General features: G+C 42.0%; 2 protein-coding genes across 4 annotated transcripts; one reads left to right on the top strand and one right to left on the bottom strand.

Moving 5' to 3' along the window:
- Positions 1-1,386: 1,386 nt before the first annotated feature.
- On the top strand, positions 1,387-6,213 carry srsf2b (serine and arginine rich splicing factor 2b). Of its 3 annotated transcripts, XR_013934276.1 has the most exons (5): positions 1,387-1,651; positions 2,314-2,773; positions 3,968-4,262; positions 4,779-5,034; positions 5,472-6,213. XR_013934276.1 is itself a non-coding variant. In XM_080446519.1 (4 exons), exons 2-3 carry the CDS (start codon positions 2,325-2,327, stop codon positions 4,245-4,247), a joined length of 666 nt encoding a protein of 221 aa, XP_080302645.1. In that variant the 5' UTR covers positions 1,387-1,651; positions 2,314-2,324; the 3' UTR covers positions 4,248-4,262; positions 5,472-6,213. The 3 variants fall into 3 exon arrangements, 2 of the variants coding, with proteins under 2 accessions (XP_080302645.1, XP_080302644.1); XM_080446519.1 differs by lacking the exon at positions 4,779-5,034 and having other exon boundaries at positions 2,314-2,710; XM_080446518.1 differs by lacking the exon at positions 4,779-5,034.
- A 1,941-nt stretch (positions 6,214-8,154) lies between these two features.
- On the bottom strand, positions 8,155-14,970 carry mettl23 (methyltransferase 23, arginine). Its single transcript, XM_080446520.1, has 5 exons — positions 14,425-14,970; positions 13,606-13,710; positions 9,766-10,006; positions 8,879-8,963; positions 8,155-8,791 (listed from the first exon to the last, which is right to left on the bottom strand). Exons 1-5 carry the CDS (start codon positions 14,527-14,529, stop codon positions 8,626-8,628), a joined length of 702 nt encoding a protein of 233 aa, XP_080302646.1. The 5' UTR covers positions 14,530-14,970; the 3' UTR covers positions 8,155-8,625.
- Between the last annotated feature and the right edge of the window lie 224 nt (positions 14,971-15,194).

Below are 15,194 nucleotides of genomic sequence, written 5' to 3'. Positions count from 1 at the left end.
CTTCGTTTTCGCAGATTTATAGATCATACGGATGCGTTTAATCTGTGCGTTTAGGCCATAGGGTTTAGGCCCATCCCCATTCGATGTAGATCGAAGAAGGAAAAAAAAGAAGCGAAACGGGTGACGACACCAAACATCCGGTAGAAGGAGTTTTTACTTTAATAAAAGTAACAATACCACAAAATACTACCAGTAAAAGGCCTTTATTTTTTATTTAAGTAAAAATATAATAGCATTGGCATCGATATAATACTTACAGAACCAACGTGTATTTTATTTAGTTATTTATTTATTTAAAATATGTCAAAGCTTTTAGAAAAAAAGTCCTAGCAAGGCTTGTGTGGTATAATGTATGTTTTGTAAATCTACATATTGTTAATAAAGTATTAAAATAATTATAGTGGAGTATAAAGAACGTAGAAGTACAAGTACTTAAAAAATTAAATACTTAAATACAGTACTTGAGTAAATGTCGTTGCCAGATTTTGTGAGAGAAATAAGCAACTAGGTTAATGAAAACAAGACCAAAAGAAGCAACCATAGGCACTATGGTGCACTTTTACTGTATACAATGAAAATAGCCGATCTACAAGCTCACAACACGTCGCATAGATAAATGATAAGATGTGGAATATTTGGAAGATTTTTGAAACATTCGAACAACACAAATCTGGTACAGGGCTCCCTGGCACAAAATATTTTCAGATGGCGGTTAGTGTTTTTGATTGATTGAATACTTTATTAGCATAAAAAAGCACATGGAAGTACAGTTCAAATACAAGGTCAATTAAATAAGATACAAAATAAGCCTATGGCCTTGGGGTCCTTTGCACTGGCACCGGGCCAGAATCTTACTATTCATAGTGACATTAAATGAAATACAGATATACACTACTATGCAGAATATTATATATACACAGTTTTAAAATAGAAATAAGAAAAACAAAACAATATGTACAGTTTGAGGGGTTGGGGGGTGGGGGGGTTAGTTTATTACTTTTACAGGGGCCAGTTTCGAATTGCAGCCACCTGAAGGTACTCTTTAAGGGACGTTTTGAAGGAGAGTAGAGCTTTATACTCCTTCCTAGAGACAAATACATATTCATTTGGTGGCTATGACGTATATAAAACATTTGAGAACAACTGGTTAAAATAATTACGAAATTGTGAAACAAGCCACAAATAAGAAACTACATTTTATAAACAAGCCCCCCAAAAAACTGCAACTACCAATAAAGCAACTTCACAGAAAAATAAGCCCAAAGTCGCTTATAACAAGCGGACCTGGCAACACTGGCAAAAGTACTTTCCCACCACTGGGTGGGAGGAGGAGGAGCATAGAGTCAGAGGGAGGAGTCACGAACAATAAGCTGAGCTCCACTACTTCCTCTTCCGGCGCATGGCGGAGGGCTGGCTGGTCGACGGTTATAAAACGTTAAACAAACTCAAACGATAAAACACAACATTTTTGCTCGATTCGACGGAGTAACTCGACGGCTTTTTCTCTCGGAACGACCGTCGACGACGACAAAGGCCGAACTTCGCACCGCAAACCGTCCCGTTTGTGTTGGTTTTTAACCCGTTAACAGGGCGCGTGGTGGTGGTGTTTGGTCCGCCGCGCTCGAGCGAGGAGAAAACGGAGCAACAAGAGGTAAGGAAGCTAATATGCTAACGGCGTTAGCATCTCACCCCTTTTCCCCCCCGGGAATGTAGCCTTATGATTACAGCGATTTTTAGCCGATATTCGGATATTATAATATGGGATATATCAATTACGGGATGTGTATATCGTAGAATTAATCGAATTCGTCGTGTTTTTTTGGGGTGTGTCTTTTTTTTTAAACGTAGGCCTGTAATCTATAATCGTCTAATCACTGTTATTTGAGATAATTGCAACTATTCTTGCATAATAGTCATCGTTTCCATGTTGAACAGTATTTCAACATGGAGACATATTTTCAAATGTAAAAAAAAAGAAATGCAGATCACAGAAAAATAAGCCCCCCAAAAAACGCTTATAATAAGCGGACCTGGCAACACTAATAAACAGACCTGGCAACACTTCGTGACTCGTTGTAAGCTTGTAGAGGAGCCGTTTCTGCTTTTTTACTTGTATAAAATAATTAAATATGTCAATCATTTATTTGTGTTTATTTGCCATACCTGCCCCGTGCATTTTTTTGGGATTACGAAGCCTGAAAGGCTTCATATGTTCCCAACGTTCAATGACCAAGCACAATCAAAATCTTTCTTCAAGTTATTATTAATGGTTATTATTAGATAACATCTTTCCTTCCTCCCCCACCCACACAGCGGGCATCAAGATGAGCTACGGAAGGCCTCCGCCGGACGTGGAGGGCATGACGTCGCTCAAGGTGGACAACCTGACGTACCGCACCTCCCCGGAGACGCTGCGCCGCGTGTTCGAGAAGTACGGCCGCGTGGGCGACGTGTACATCCCGCGCGACCGCTACACCAAGGAGTCCCGCGGCTTCGCCTTCGTGCGCTTCCACGACAAGCGCGACGCCGAGGACGCGATGGACGCCATGGACGGCGCGCTGCTCGACGGCCGCGAGCTCCGCGTGCAAATGGCGCGCTACGGCCGCCCGCCCGACTCCCACCACGGTGGCGGGGGAGGCGGTGGTGGTGGTGGTGGTGGTCGGGACGGCGGGGGAGGCGGTGGCGGGCGCCGCGGAGGACCGCCTCGGAGGTACGGTGGTGGTGGTGGAGGAGGAGGAGGTGGAGGGGGTTCTGGTGGTCGCCGGAGCAGAAGGTGAGCGTGATCCGTAATGGTCATTCTCATTGTTTTGCGTTTTTTTAATGTTTTATTTCTATATGATTTTAATGTTATATTTATTAACCCATTTAGATATGAGGACAGTTTTTTATATATCTATATTCAAAGATATATATATATATATATATATATATATGATTTTTCTAAAAATAATAGATCTACAAGCTCATTATGCGGCACGCGCTATGAGCTTGTAGATCTGCTATTTTGAATAGCCAAAGGAATCTAAAATGATGCGTTCCAGGTCTAAATGGGTTAATTAAAATCTTAACCACTTAAACCATTGGTTTTCAGGGGTCCTTTGGGGGGGTTCTAGGGGGTCCCCAGCAAAATTAGTATATGTAGCATCACGATCATTTGAACCTTTTATACTTTGGCTATTCCAAATTGGCAGATATACAAGCTCATAGCGCGGCACAGTCTACCGATCCATGAGCTTGTAGATCTGCTGTTTTTCAAAAATCTTTAACTTCTTGGGGGTCCCTGGCACAACACATTCTCAGATCAAATCAATTTTAGGGTCCTTGACATGAAAAAGATTGAAAACCACAGACTTAAACACCATATGGGTAACTGGAGTGCCTTAGGGCTCAATACTAGTGTCTGTTATTGCGGGGAAAGCTTTCCCTGAAAATAGCATTGTGAGCTTGTCGATCTGCTATTTTCAGCGAGAGCTTCCCCACAATATGGATGCTGGGGTTTAAGTGGTTAATGTATTCATTGAGACATAACATACCGTTCTTTTCCCCCCCATGTAGTGGTATTTAGAGCTATAGTTCATGTCTAAACATAGAGTATCTAGGGTCATGTTCTTTGTCTCTGTACAAGGGCTGACCTATGTTGAAAGAATAGTCTACTCGAATATTGCAATCATGAATATTTACAGGCCTTTTCTCTCTATTTCTACAGAATGTAGAAGTTGTAGAAAAGTGGTATTTTGTATGAAATGTTTTTACAAAGTTTTCACTAATATATTTAATGAACTAAGCACTGGGAGAACTTGTTTACAAGTAGTGGAAATAATTGGGTTAGTGCAGACAATAGTTTTATATTTAACTCGAGATGCCACCATGTTGAAAGTAGTTAATTTAGCAACACAGTGCTTTTTTGAACTGCAAGCTTTTATTTCCCATGTCTAAATACTTCTCTCTTTTTTTTCTTCCCCCACAGCCCGAGACGTCGAAGACGGAGTCGCTCCCGCAGCAGGAGCCGGTCTCGTTCCCGATCCCGCAGCCGCTCTCGCTACAGCCGCTCCAGATCTCGCTCCTACAGCCGGTCCAAGTCCCGCTCTCCCCAGAGGAAGAAGGCGGCAGCCTCCAGGTCCCGCTCCCGGTCCAGATCCAGGACGAGCCGGCCGAGCCGCACTCCTCCGTCCAACAGAGGCTCCAGGTCGAGATCCAAAAGCCAGCAGCCCAAATCACCAGGAGAGAACGGAGACGGAACCCCATAGAACATCAGCCACATGGTGGGTATGAGGGGGGGGAAAACACTATTGCAACTCCTGAATGTAATGATCAGATCAGATGCGTGGGTGAATTGACTATGACTATTATCTTTCTAACTTAAGCTAGATTGTTTTGCAATCAGGGTGGGAAATTAACTCACGCCAAATTTGCAGTACATTTTGTGTGGTTGATTTGTCTGCTGTAACCAACAAAATTGAGCATGTAATTCATGAAACTGCCATGATCAGATTCCATTCTGCATGATGATCATTTGTTAATTTTATTACCCACTACTACTGGCAAGTAAAGTTTGTTGCACCTCGGTTAATTTCCTGCCCTGTTTGGATTTGGATTGCAGGTGGTTTTTGTTTCCATTCCTACAAATTGATATGCAAAAAAACACTTTTGGATTTACTGTTTACATGTTCATACCAAGTGTAAGCAAGTAAAAGAAAAAAAATCAGTACATGCTAAGCTAAGTCTTTTTGACAAACGGTTGTGATAGTAAACCACATCTGGAATTTTCTCCTTCTAAGCTTGCGGAATCCTGTTTGCAAAAGTGGAGCTTGGAGTTTGAAGTACTGAGCTGAACTGAGGAAATATGAGCAGTTAGAAGGGGTGTGTGCTGCCCAGGGGTCGCCTGTTGCTGTTGAGGGTTTGCTATGATGGAGCAGGTTGGAGAGGCAGTCAGTGGTGGGGTTTGGTGGTGAGGTACGTCTGTCTGCTCCACAGTGGCCTCCAGGTTAAGTCCCTGACAAGGGGCATGATGATGGTGGTTGTGCAAAAGCCAAGGTTTGTCCAAGTCTTAAGCCATGCAAATTACATTTTTCTTGCTCCCCTCCATTGTGTGTCAAGAGCTCACTCTGTGTGCTGGAAAATCACCACCAGTCTATGTAAAATGACGCCTTTTACACATTTTACATAGGCTGGTTCTCAACACACAGATCAGATCACACTGGGGAGTGATATGTCAGATTTCCATGTCCATCTCACAGTAGACAGATGGTATTTGTGTTCAATACCAGCGAAGTTCCCCTTTATAGCCAAACTAACAGATAACATTGAGGTTTGGGGCTGTTTAAAATTGAGTGACTTGGAGGGTCACAGAAATGTAGCACATCAATTGTAGACTTAATTTGGGAAATTAAAAACTAATCGGGGAACATTTTTCTGTGGTCGATAGACAAATATTTCCTCTTGTAACCATTGCTTGTTTGGACATTTTGCAGATGAAGACGTCAGAACTTCAGGTCCCAGACTGCACAGAGAGGACCCCACCCGAGCAATGATTACCTAGTGTAAAAGGTTATTGTATCATCCTAGGAATGCCTCTTGTCTATCTGGTGTTTATTTTGCCTAAAAAGGCTCAGCTTTCATTAACATACTGTGATTAATTTCCTTTTCAAATGTTCATATAATGATCTACAACTCTTCTGAGCTCTCCTCTCTGTGCACTTCTTAGCATAAGCGGCTACTTTACAGCCAATATCTTAATTTCTGGAGTATGACACATTGATGAGAAAGCAAAATTTTACCAGGATAATGAAAAGGCTGTATCAAATATTTCCACACATTTTGTTTAAATTTAACTGAACATGCCACTTGTTTACTGGCTGCTTGGTGAGCTTATTTTTATTTCATTCTAATCTTCCTCCCTGTATTTTTTTTGTGCATTAGGCGCAGTTGTGTAGCAGTTGAATTTTGCTGGTTAGCTGTTAAGGTGGCGTGTTGCTCTGCTGAGTGTGCTGATGTTTCCAGTATTCTCCAGAACGGTCCTGTGACTACCTTTGGGTATGGCTGCTCCTACCCTCTGTAGGAGGTACTTTTTCCATATGTCAAATTGGAGGTTAAAGATCTATATTTTTTAATTCTCACAGAAACAGTACATCTTATTTTATGTAACTATTTCTTTCCCCTGTGGTGTATTTTTGACCACTGTGAATGCGATTAAAGTTTTTGCATTTGTTTAAACTGGTTTCATGTTTTATTATTGACCTTTTTGGGTGGAGATTCAAATGGTTGTGACAGCTATGTAATTATGGAGTTAAACGATAACATTTGTCTGTTAGCGTTTATTTAGCACATTATTATAGAAACCATACATGTCAAAGAAAACAAGTTGTTGTGCAAGGAAAGGAAGAAGCCGGCAGGCTTATTTGGAACCCTTAGGTCATTAAATAACAAGGATTAAAAGTTTAATAAGGACAATACAGAATAATACAAGTTTACAAGGGGAGCAGTGGTGCAATAAAAACACAAACTGCACAAAAGAAGAAAAAGACAAAATAACAACTTTGTAAAGATCCTCTAAATTTGATGAAATATTGATGTTTAGAAGTACGACAAAGGTAAATTTAAATAATCTCTTAGCCTTGTGGGTGAATGTCAGAAGTAACATGGGAAAAAATATGAAAATAAGGAACGTCTTTACTTTTTTTTATTTGAACATAAATAAGCAGGTTTGAAAAACATGTACCTTATCTATAGGCAATATTGAATAAAAAGAGGTGCAGATGGCTCATGTCTATTTGACTCACATCGTTCTCAAAAAACCCTTTTGAATTATCAGTAATTTAGTTCGATATGATATTATGTAGCAGCCCAAACTATGGGCGGCAGTGGCTCAGGAGTAGAGTGGCCGAATGGGAACCATGAGGTTCCCTGTTCGAAACGCTGTTCGATTATTAGCAATAACACTTCCGGTTTATGAGCTAGCAACAATATATATATATATATATATATATATATATATATATATATATATATATATACACAATAAGGTGTCCGGTTGCCTTCAAAATAAGATTGTAAATTTTTAATGTTTTTTAAATGATAAAAGGCACACATTGGCAACTGGCGGCCCCCACCTCTCACTTAATGCGGCCCACAGATTAATATCGGAATACTGATATATTATTGATTTCAGCTGTTACAATTTCAAACGTGCAAACATGACCCGCTTTAATTACTTCAGTCTATTAGTAGCTTAATGACCAGTATTAAATCCAAATGCCTTTTTTTTTGTCCAATGTATTTGTATTTAAGTTCATAAAGTTAACATAAGTAGAACTAAATGCATTTGAAATTAAATAAAAATAAAAAATGGCAAAAGAAATCTAGCTTCCCATTAAAAAAAAGCTAAAATACCAGATCTAAAAGCTCAGAAGATGTAGATCGGCTATTTTTGCTACTTTTGTGTGACATAGAATGGTGAAGTACGGCATTAATTTACGAAAAGAAGTTAAAGTACAGAGATTATTGGTTTTGGCCTGACAGTATATGCAATGTGGCCCTCTGGAATGAGTGTGGAAATATAGTGGCCCTCTCCGTCATCAAAGTCGCCCACCCCTGATAAAAAGGTATCATACATATATACAACATTTCCTGTACATTGTATCTGAGTCTGTTATTTGGATCAGGTATACACTGTTATGATTAAGAGAAGTCTAAGACCAATAGTCCATATTCACACGGTGGCCATTTTGGAATTTAACAATGCGTTGCTGTGGCAACTGGGGTGGCATTTCATTGACTTAATGGCAATATGGCTGTGTGTGTGAATATCCGTGTGAATATGGTCTATCTATGGCATTCATGTCAGCCAAAAACCTTATCTCATGTGTTTTGATAAATGAATGCCATTGATCTTATACTTCTCTTAATTATACAACAGTGTCGCACAAGTTGCAAACAATAGGCTCTATGCACAGCAGCCCTATTGGAAAGAAATTGGACCTTGTCCTTACTTCCTTCACAGGTTTTACCAATGATACTAATTATGTCTCTTTTCCATTTAGTGTAGCACAGTGGACCCCCATAACTCTGAGTGTACAAATGGAACCAAATGGACCCTTACGGGTCCATTTGGTTCCATTTGTACACTCAGAGTTACACACCCGCAAGGGACTTAGAAACCCACGCACTGGTGTAACAGAGTGTTTCCAGTGAGCCAACATGCATAATATCAGCACCCTGACTCTGTTTGACCAGAATGGAACAGAGCCTTCATTAGTATCATTGGTAACACCTGTGCAGGAAGTATGGAAGTGGCCCAATTTCTTTCCGATATGGCTGCTGTGCATACAGCCTACTGCTGATCTACAAGCCACAAAATGGGGATGCCTGCCAGTCTTTCACAGCTCCGCCCACACTCTGGAAGAGATTAGAATAGGTGGAGCCGGAGAGTGTCTAAGCAAGACTAGGTTGAAAGTATGAAAGTTTATAAATAACTAATGAAAAGTAAGGGCTAGTGACTAAGTAACTACATTGGAATGCAGGGTATTTTTTCTCATGACCTGCAAAGTAATGGTTTTGGACATTACAAGGTTTGCACCCGACAGTAATATATGCTGTTGGCCCCAAGTGTCCCAAGTGTGATTTTCATCATTTCAAAAATTTTTCAAGAGTGATTTTCATCATTTCAACAGTGTGGCTGCCTGGTAGTGTGGACCCAGCAAGCTGAGCTTTGTCTGCATGAAATGTTTCCAGTGGAACGTCAACACACTTTAGGTTCCATCTGTGGAGCAGCGCCTCGATGGACCAGTCGGCACTGAAACACAAAGACGACACATGGCAATTCAGAAATAAACCCCACTGCAGCCTCAGTTCTTATAATGAACACTTTCTAAGACATCACCTTCTTTCTTGGTATGCGGTCCAAAACTGGGCCTTTGGGTTTTTTCTCAGTAGGAAGGCGATGGTCACAAGAACATTTTCAAAGTCTGGAAATGATTGAAATATTTATTGCATAACATTTTAAAGTTCCTCAGTCTCGTGTGTGCAAATACAATATACATCATTCCTGTTGGGCAGAAACCATTCAACGTTTTTTTTTCAGAGGGTATACAAACATAAAATGAATGCCCTACTTCGTCAAACAGTATCACACAAAAGTAGCAAAAATAGCCGATCTACAAGCTCAATGCGTGTTGTGATCGGCTATTTTCAGTATTAACCCATTAAAGCCGGGAACGCATCTGTGTGTGACCACTTTAACCATTATTTTATACTTTGGCTAAGAGCTTGTAGATCTGCTATTTTCCTTTTTTAAATCATGAAACTTTGTGCAAATCTTTGAATGTATATATACTTTTGAAGCTAAATGATTTAACTAAAATCTTTGCTTCTGGGGGGGTCCCTGGAACAACATTTTGGGGGGTCCTTGACAAGAACCACTGATATTATAGCAACATAGACTCTAGGAAAAACGTAGGATTTAGAACACTTTAAAAATGCGCTTTAAAAAATATATATATATTAAAAAAATTGCTCAAAAAATCACGTATTTTCAAAAATAGCAGATCTACAAGCTCAATGCCGCGCTATGAGCTTGTAGATCTGCTATTTTTGAATATCCCAAAGAAATCTTAAAATGACACAGATGCGTCCCCGGTCTGAATGGGTTAAAATTATATATATATATATAATGAACGTTTTTGGACATACAAGGTTTCCACCCGACAACGACGATATGAATAACCTCCTATATGCCTATAATTGGACACATGTCACATGTAAATGTACCTTCTGGCTCGTAGAAGACGTCAGAGCCCAGGACGACATCCAGGGCAGGGAGTTGAAGCAGATGTGGGGAGACGTCGCCCCACGTGAGTCCCATCACGGTCACATCATCGGCGAGACCGTTGGCGGCACAGGAGCGCCTGCAGTTGTCCAGACACAAGGGGAGCTCGGCGCTGTCCGACAGAATGACCCGCGCCCCGCACTTTGCAGCCACCACGCCCGGTAGACTCACACCTGCACCCAGCTTGAAATGAAATATTGACCGTTAGAGGGCTTAATATCACTTATATATCGGTGGTTCTCAAACTTTTTCATGTCAAGGACCACCCCAAAATGTTATGTATTTGGCCGCGGACGCCCATCTCAAAATATTTTGTTCCAGGGTCCCCCAGAAGCAAAGATTTGAGTTCTAAATGTTTGCTTTAAAAATATATATATATTCAAAGGTTTAGACACATTTTCAAGATTTTTCAAAAAAGCTCATAGATCTGCTATTTTTGAATAGCCAAAGTATAAAAGGCTAAAGTGGTTAAAGTTAGTGTGACGCCATATTAGCACATTTTGCTGGGGACCCCCTGGAACCCCCCCAAAGACCCCTGGGAGTCCCCGGACCCCACTTTGAGAACCAATGACTTGTATTACTTAGTCAGTTAGTCCACTGCAATATAAAAAATACTCTGTTAGTAAAAAGTCCAGAATTCAAAATGTACTTGAGGTAAAGCACAAAAGTATAGGCATCAAAATGTACTTTAAAGTACCAAAAGTAAAAGTACTAAAATGTTTGAAAATAGCAGATCTATAAGCTTACAACGCGTCGCGATGCGACGCGTTGTGAGCTTGTAGATCGGCTATTTTCAAATAGCCTATTGTGGCATCACGAGGGGACAGGTGGTAGATGGGTGCTACATTCCTACACCCAACATGGCCGCTGTAGAAACAACTACAGCTCCCAGGGTGCCTCAGCACACAGACAGGTGTAGGTGTTTGAGGCACCTAATTGAGCTGGGAGACTACATGGCAGAGTGAGAGCAAAGACACATCAAGCAGGACAGAGAGGAGCTGGATGGAAGGAACTCAAAGTGGACAAGACTGCTTTTATGTTAAGTAGTACCGTGGACATAGTTTGGACATAGTTCTCCCTTTGGCACGTTTTATTTGCAAGTTGCCTCATGTTGGCCTACCTGAGTTAATTCATAAACCTCATTTCGTTTTCACCCTGGATTTTGCCTTGTACGCCATTTCAGGGTGGTCTAGAATGGATGCACCCATTTTGGGCCCTCCTGGTGCCACATCTCTGTTGTTGTCCACACTGCCTGGCTGTTGCTCTTTCAGCTTTTTCACCTCAGCCTGCAACTAATAATGAATTGCATTTTTATGGCGCTTTTCAAAGTACTCAAACTTACTCAAAGCACTTTACAATGGTGCATGCATTCATACATTGGGAGGTGAAGCGGTTAACAGTCGACGCCAGCGTCCTCACTTCCCACATTCAGACACCAATGGTGGCAAGCTAGCGCCGACCGACACATTGGAGGCAATGTAGGGTTCAGCGTCTTGCCCAAGGACACTTCGACATGTGGACAGGAGGAGCTGGGATTTGAACCGCCGACCCACGGATCATCGGATGACCTGCTCTACCTCCTGAGCCACAGCTGCCCGCAACTGCCTCACATTTCCCTGTGTGTCTTCATTGATCATGGCCTTATTCTTAATCAGCTTGGCTTTCTTGGCAAACTGCAGAGTAGACAGTGTTTCTCCAAAACACTTTGGCCCAGAATGTACATTGGCTATCATGATATAAGTCTTTGCATTACCTCCAAGAGAGTTGTTTAGCAAGAAGGGGAGTTTGGAATCCCTGTAGCAGAAATGTCTGTTCTTCCCGTTGGAAACATCAACCAGTGCCATGATCACCTGACTTAGGCTCCTAAAGGGAGCGATTGATGCTGCTGGCCTCCACCAACTAAGAACGGCCATGCACCACCACCCACAGAATCGAGAAAGAGCTATCAATCTGTCAATCCTTTGCCACGAGCCCTTCCAGGCCGACCCAGAGCCGGCCGCGACGCACCGCTGCGGAGAAAGTGTGCTCTGTCATGGTGAACACAGCATGGGATCTTGAGGACTTGCGGTTCATGGATGTGGGGGCCACCCTTCGATTACGCCAGCCCATTGACAGTACCTGATAAGCTTCCACAGCTGATGGGGACAAACTTTTCCACAGCACCGTCAACAAACGCACCCTTCTTGATGTCCTCCCTAAGGAAAAGCAACGCATCATGCCCTGTCCCGTCGAGATGCCTTTTGGTCCTCATTCGCCCTGCCGAGGACGTCAGGCCCGGGAAGAGGGATGTGTGTGTGGCATCACGAGGGGACAGGTGGTAGATGGGTGCTACATTCCCACACCCAAAATGGCCGGTGTAGAAACTACAACTCCCAGGGTTCCTCAGCACACAGACAGGTGTAGGTGTTTGAGGCACCTAATGGAGGCAGAGCTGGGAGACTACATGGCCGAGCAAAGACACAAAGCAAGCAGGACAGAGAGGAGCTGGATGGAAGGAACTGGATGTCACGACTGCCACACCCACTCTACCTTTCTCCTCCTCTTTCTAGTTCTCTCATCTAAATATAGGAGTGGAGACAGGGGTGCAAGACAGGAGGCGGAGACGATTAATCAGTAAGTCTATAAAGCCAGGGTCAACACTTTATGCGCTGCCAGATCATCAGTCTCTGTTTGGCCTCACTCACACAGTTAAAACACTCGTTTTATGGCTGCCTTATGCCTTTCGTGAAGCATTAGGCCATTTCAATTCATTCCCTATGGAAGTCACGTGTTTTGATAAAGCTGACTTGCCTCGCTGCTCTCTGGCTTTACCCCCCCCCCCCCCTCCCCTCCCCTAACGCAAGTCAGCTTTATCAAAACACGTGACTTCCATAGGGAATTAATTGAAACGGCCTTATGCTTCACGTAAGGCATAAGGCAGCCGTAAAACGAGTGTTTTAACTGTGTGAGTGAGGCCTTTGACCTAGTCAGTCGTTTTCCACCTGGGCTAGCACTAGCAACATTCTCAGTGGGTATTCTGAATACTTACCTTTCTCTCCTGTGCTTGTAGTGACCACCTGAAACCTGGAACTCTCTGCCTCTGCTCTCACGGCTGTGCTGTGACCCCTATCCACCACTGCTCGGCTCCGCTCCTACAGTATCTGAACCTGGAAGTCTGCCTCTGCCATCACTGCTGTGACCTGATCCACCACCGTTGCTGCATTCAGCTCCACTCAAACAGTATCTGAATAAATCTATATTCTATAACTGCAACTAAATCCTGTCTGTCTCCGTGTTTGCACCTGGGTTCAAAGAAACTTTACATTATGACACTGGACCCCTGCAGTACTCAAGTACTGTGGACATAGTTTGGACTTAAATATCTTGATTCTCCCTTTGGACGTTTTATGTTATTTTGCAAGTTGCCTCATGTTGGCCTACCTGAGTTATTTAATAAACCTCATTTCGTTTTCACCCTGGATGTTGCCTGTTTGTGCTGCACTGCCTCACACTACCCCGCTCCATACCTCTCATGACATTACACTATGTATAAAATAGGGCTGAAGTGGTTAATGTATGTTTCATAATATCATCATTTTATATCTGAAAAGTAACTATTAAGTTTTCAAATAATTGTAGTGGAGTAAAAGTACAATATTTGTCTGAGATGTAGTGGAGTAGAAGTAAAAGTATTGGAAATTGGAAATACTCAAGTAAAGTACAAATACCTCAAAAGTACTTAAGTACAGTACTTATGTACTTAGTTACTTTACAGCACTGATCATGAATACTTCATAACATACCTCCAGTACAGTCTTGTGCTGCAGGTCCTCTCTGTGTGTCCACACATACTGGGCCAGGACCACGGCACAAGGCCACACATACATGCCATACTGTGCATCGAGCACCTGAGGGTGAGCATTATCACAGTGTTCATTTCAATCACAAATGGATGCTTTTCAACTATACTTGAGTGTACTACACACTCCGTTGAACATTATTATGCAATTAAAAACAGTTGATGACAGCACAGCACATTGGTTTAATGATTTAATGTTATGTTACTAACTAATGTATAATGCTACTTGTACTTTCACTTCATGCACTTTATACTTTTACAAGGTTACAGAGGGAAATGTTGTACTTTACTTTTTACAACATTTCCTTTAAGCTTTAATTATTGATTACTTAACTTTTTTTTAAGAGATTAAGCTACCCAGCATTGAGCAATTAAAATGATCTCCACTTTTACCAGCTGCAGTATCATTGAAGTAATGGACACATTCATGATCAATAATTATAGTCCAATAACGAATGATTCTGAAAAGGACACTCTCTCTCTCTCTCTCTCTCTCTCTCTCTCTCTCTCTCTCTCTCTCTCTCTCTCTCTCTCTCTCTCTCTCTCTCTCTCTCTCTCTCTCTCTCTCTCTCTCTCTATATATATAATACTTTGTGATGTATAGTTAAGTCAAAGCTCTGACTACTAGCACCACTGGTTAAAATATATATTCCATAGTCGGACGGTGTCGCTGGCCTACATCTACATGCTATCGCAGCGGCCATGCAATGTGTTGGTAGATCTAGTCTATTTGATCAGTTTACTTTACAAAAGGACAACAAACCTCGGGTATATGGACTGTCAGTGAGTTCAGTGTGCCCCCTTTGTTGTCTTCAAATGTGAATATCTTTTCTGCTGTACTATCTGCTTCAGTTCCACTGTGCTCCATGCTTGACCATTTTAATTAGTATGTTTATTTATCAAATCATGTCACATTACACCCCACCATGCTGCCATGTTTGACTTTATTTATTAACTAAAACTGTTCCCTAGCGCCACCAACCGATATGGAGTGTTATAATGCTTTCACACAGTAACTGTGGAAAGCCTGGTTTCTATTTACTCTTCAGTGCTCAGATCTGGTCTAAAGCCCACCTACTATGTCTGGTCATTTCCACCTACACATGCATGCAAACTTAAACATCGTTTCCGTATCCGTTCTAGACCAGATCTGCATCATGCAAAGTGAATCGATCCCAGTCTTAATAATAATCAGAGAGAAAGGCGGGAAGGAGGATTCGAGCCTTCCCTCCCACACTCCCGAAGCCAATGAGCTCTCCGTGTTGTGCTACAGGGGGCGGGGCATCAAGTGATAGGCGGTAGGTTGACCGGTGTTGCCATGTCCGCTTATCATAAGCGACTTTGGGGTTGTTTTCTGGTAAGTTTCTTGTAAATATTGGTAGTTGCGCTTTTTGGGGGCTTATTTGTTTCTAAAGTGTAGTTGCTTAAAAAGCCAACGTAATATGTTTAAAGGGCGAGGGGTCGCTTCTTATGGGCTTAGTTTTCATAGACCTGGTTGCTTGTTTTTCTCGCAAGACCTGGTAACACTGAGGT

The sequence above is a fragment of the Gymnoscopelus braueri genome (genome assembly GCF_963280865.1).
Source record: "Gymnoscopelus braueri genome assembly, chromosome: 13".
Taxonomy (NCBI): Eukaryota; Metazoa; Chordata; class Actinopteri; order Myctophiformes; family Myctophidae; genus Gymnoscopelus; species Gymnoscopelus braueri.
Note: the sequence above shows the minus strand (reverse complement) of the source record. Positions and strands in the feature narration are given on the sequence as shown.

Bases quoted from the DNA above. Each gene is read 5' to 3' on its own strand.
- srsf2b (XM_080446518.1), top strand. From the start codon at position 2,325: ATGAGCTACGGAAGGCCTCCGCCGGACGTGGAGGGCATGACGTCGCTC. The intron at 2,774-3,967 runs GTGAGCGTGATC...CTTCCCCCACAG, and splicing joins GGTGGTCGCCGGAGCAGAAG to CCCGAGACGTCGAAGACGGA.
- mettl23 (XM_080446520.1), bottom strand. From the start codon at position 14,529: ATGGAGCACAGTGGAACTGAAGCAGATAGTACAGCAGAAAAGATATTC. The intron at 13,711-14,424 runs GTTTGTTGTCCT...GCTCACCCTCAG, and splicing joins TGACAGTCCATATACCCGAG to GTGCTCGATGCACAGTATGG. The intron at 8,964-9,765 runs GTACATTTACAT...AATCATTTCCAG, and splicing joins CGTCTTCTACGAGCCAGAAG to ACTTTGAAAATGTTCTTGTG.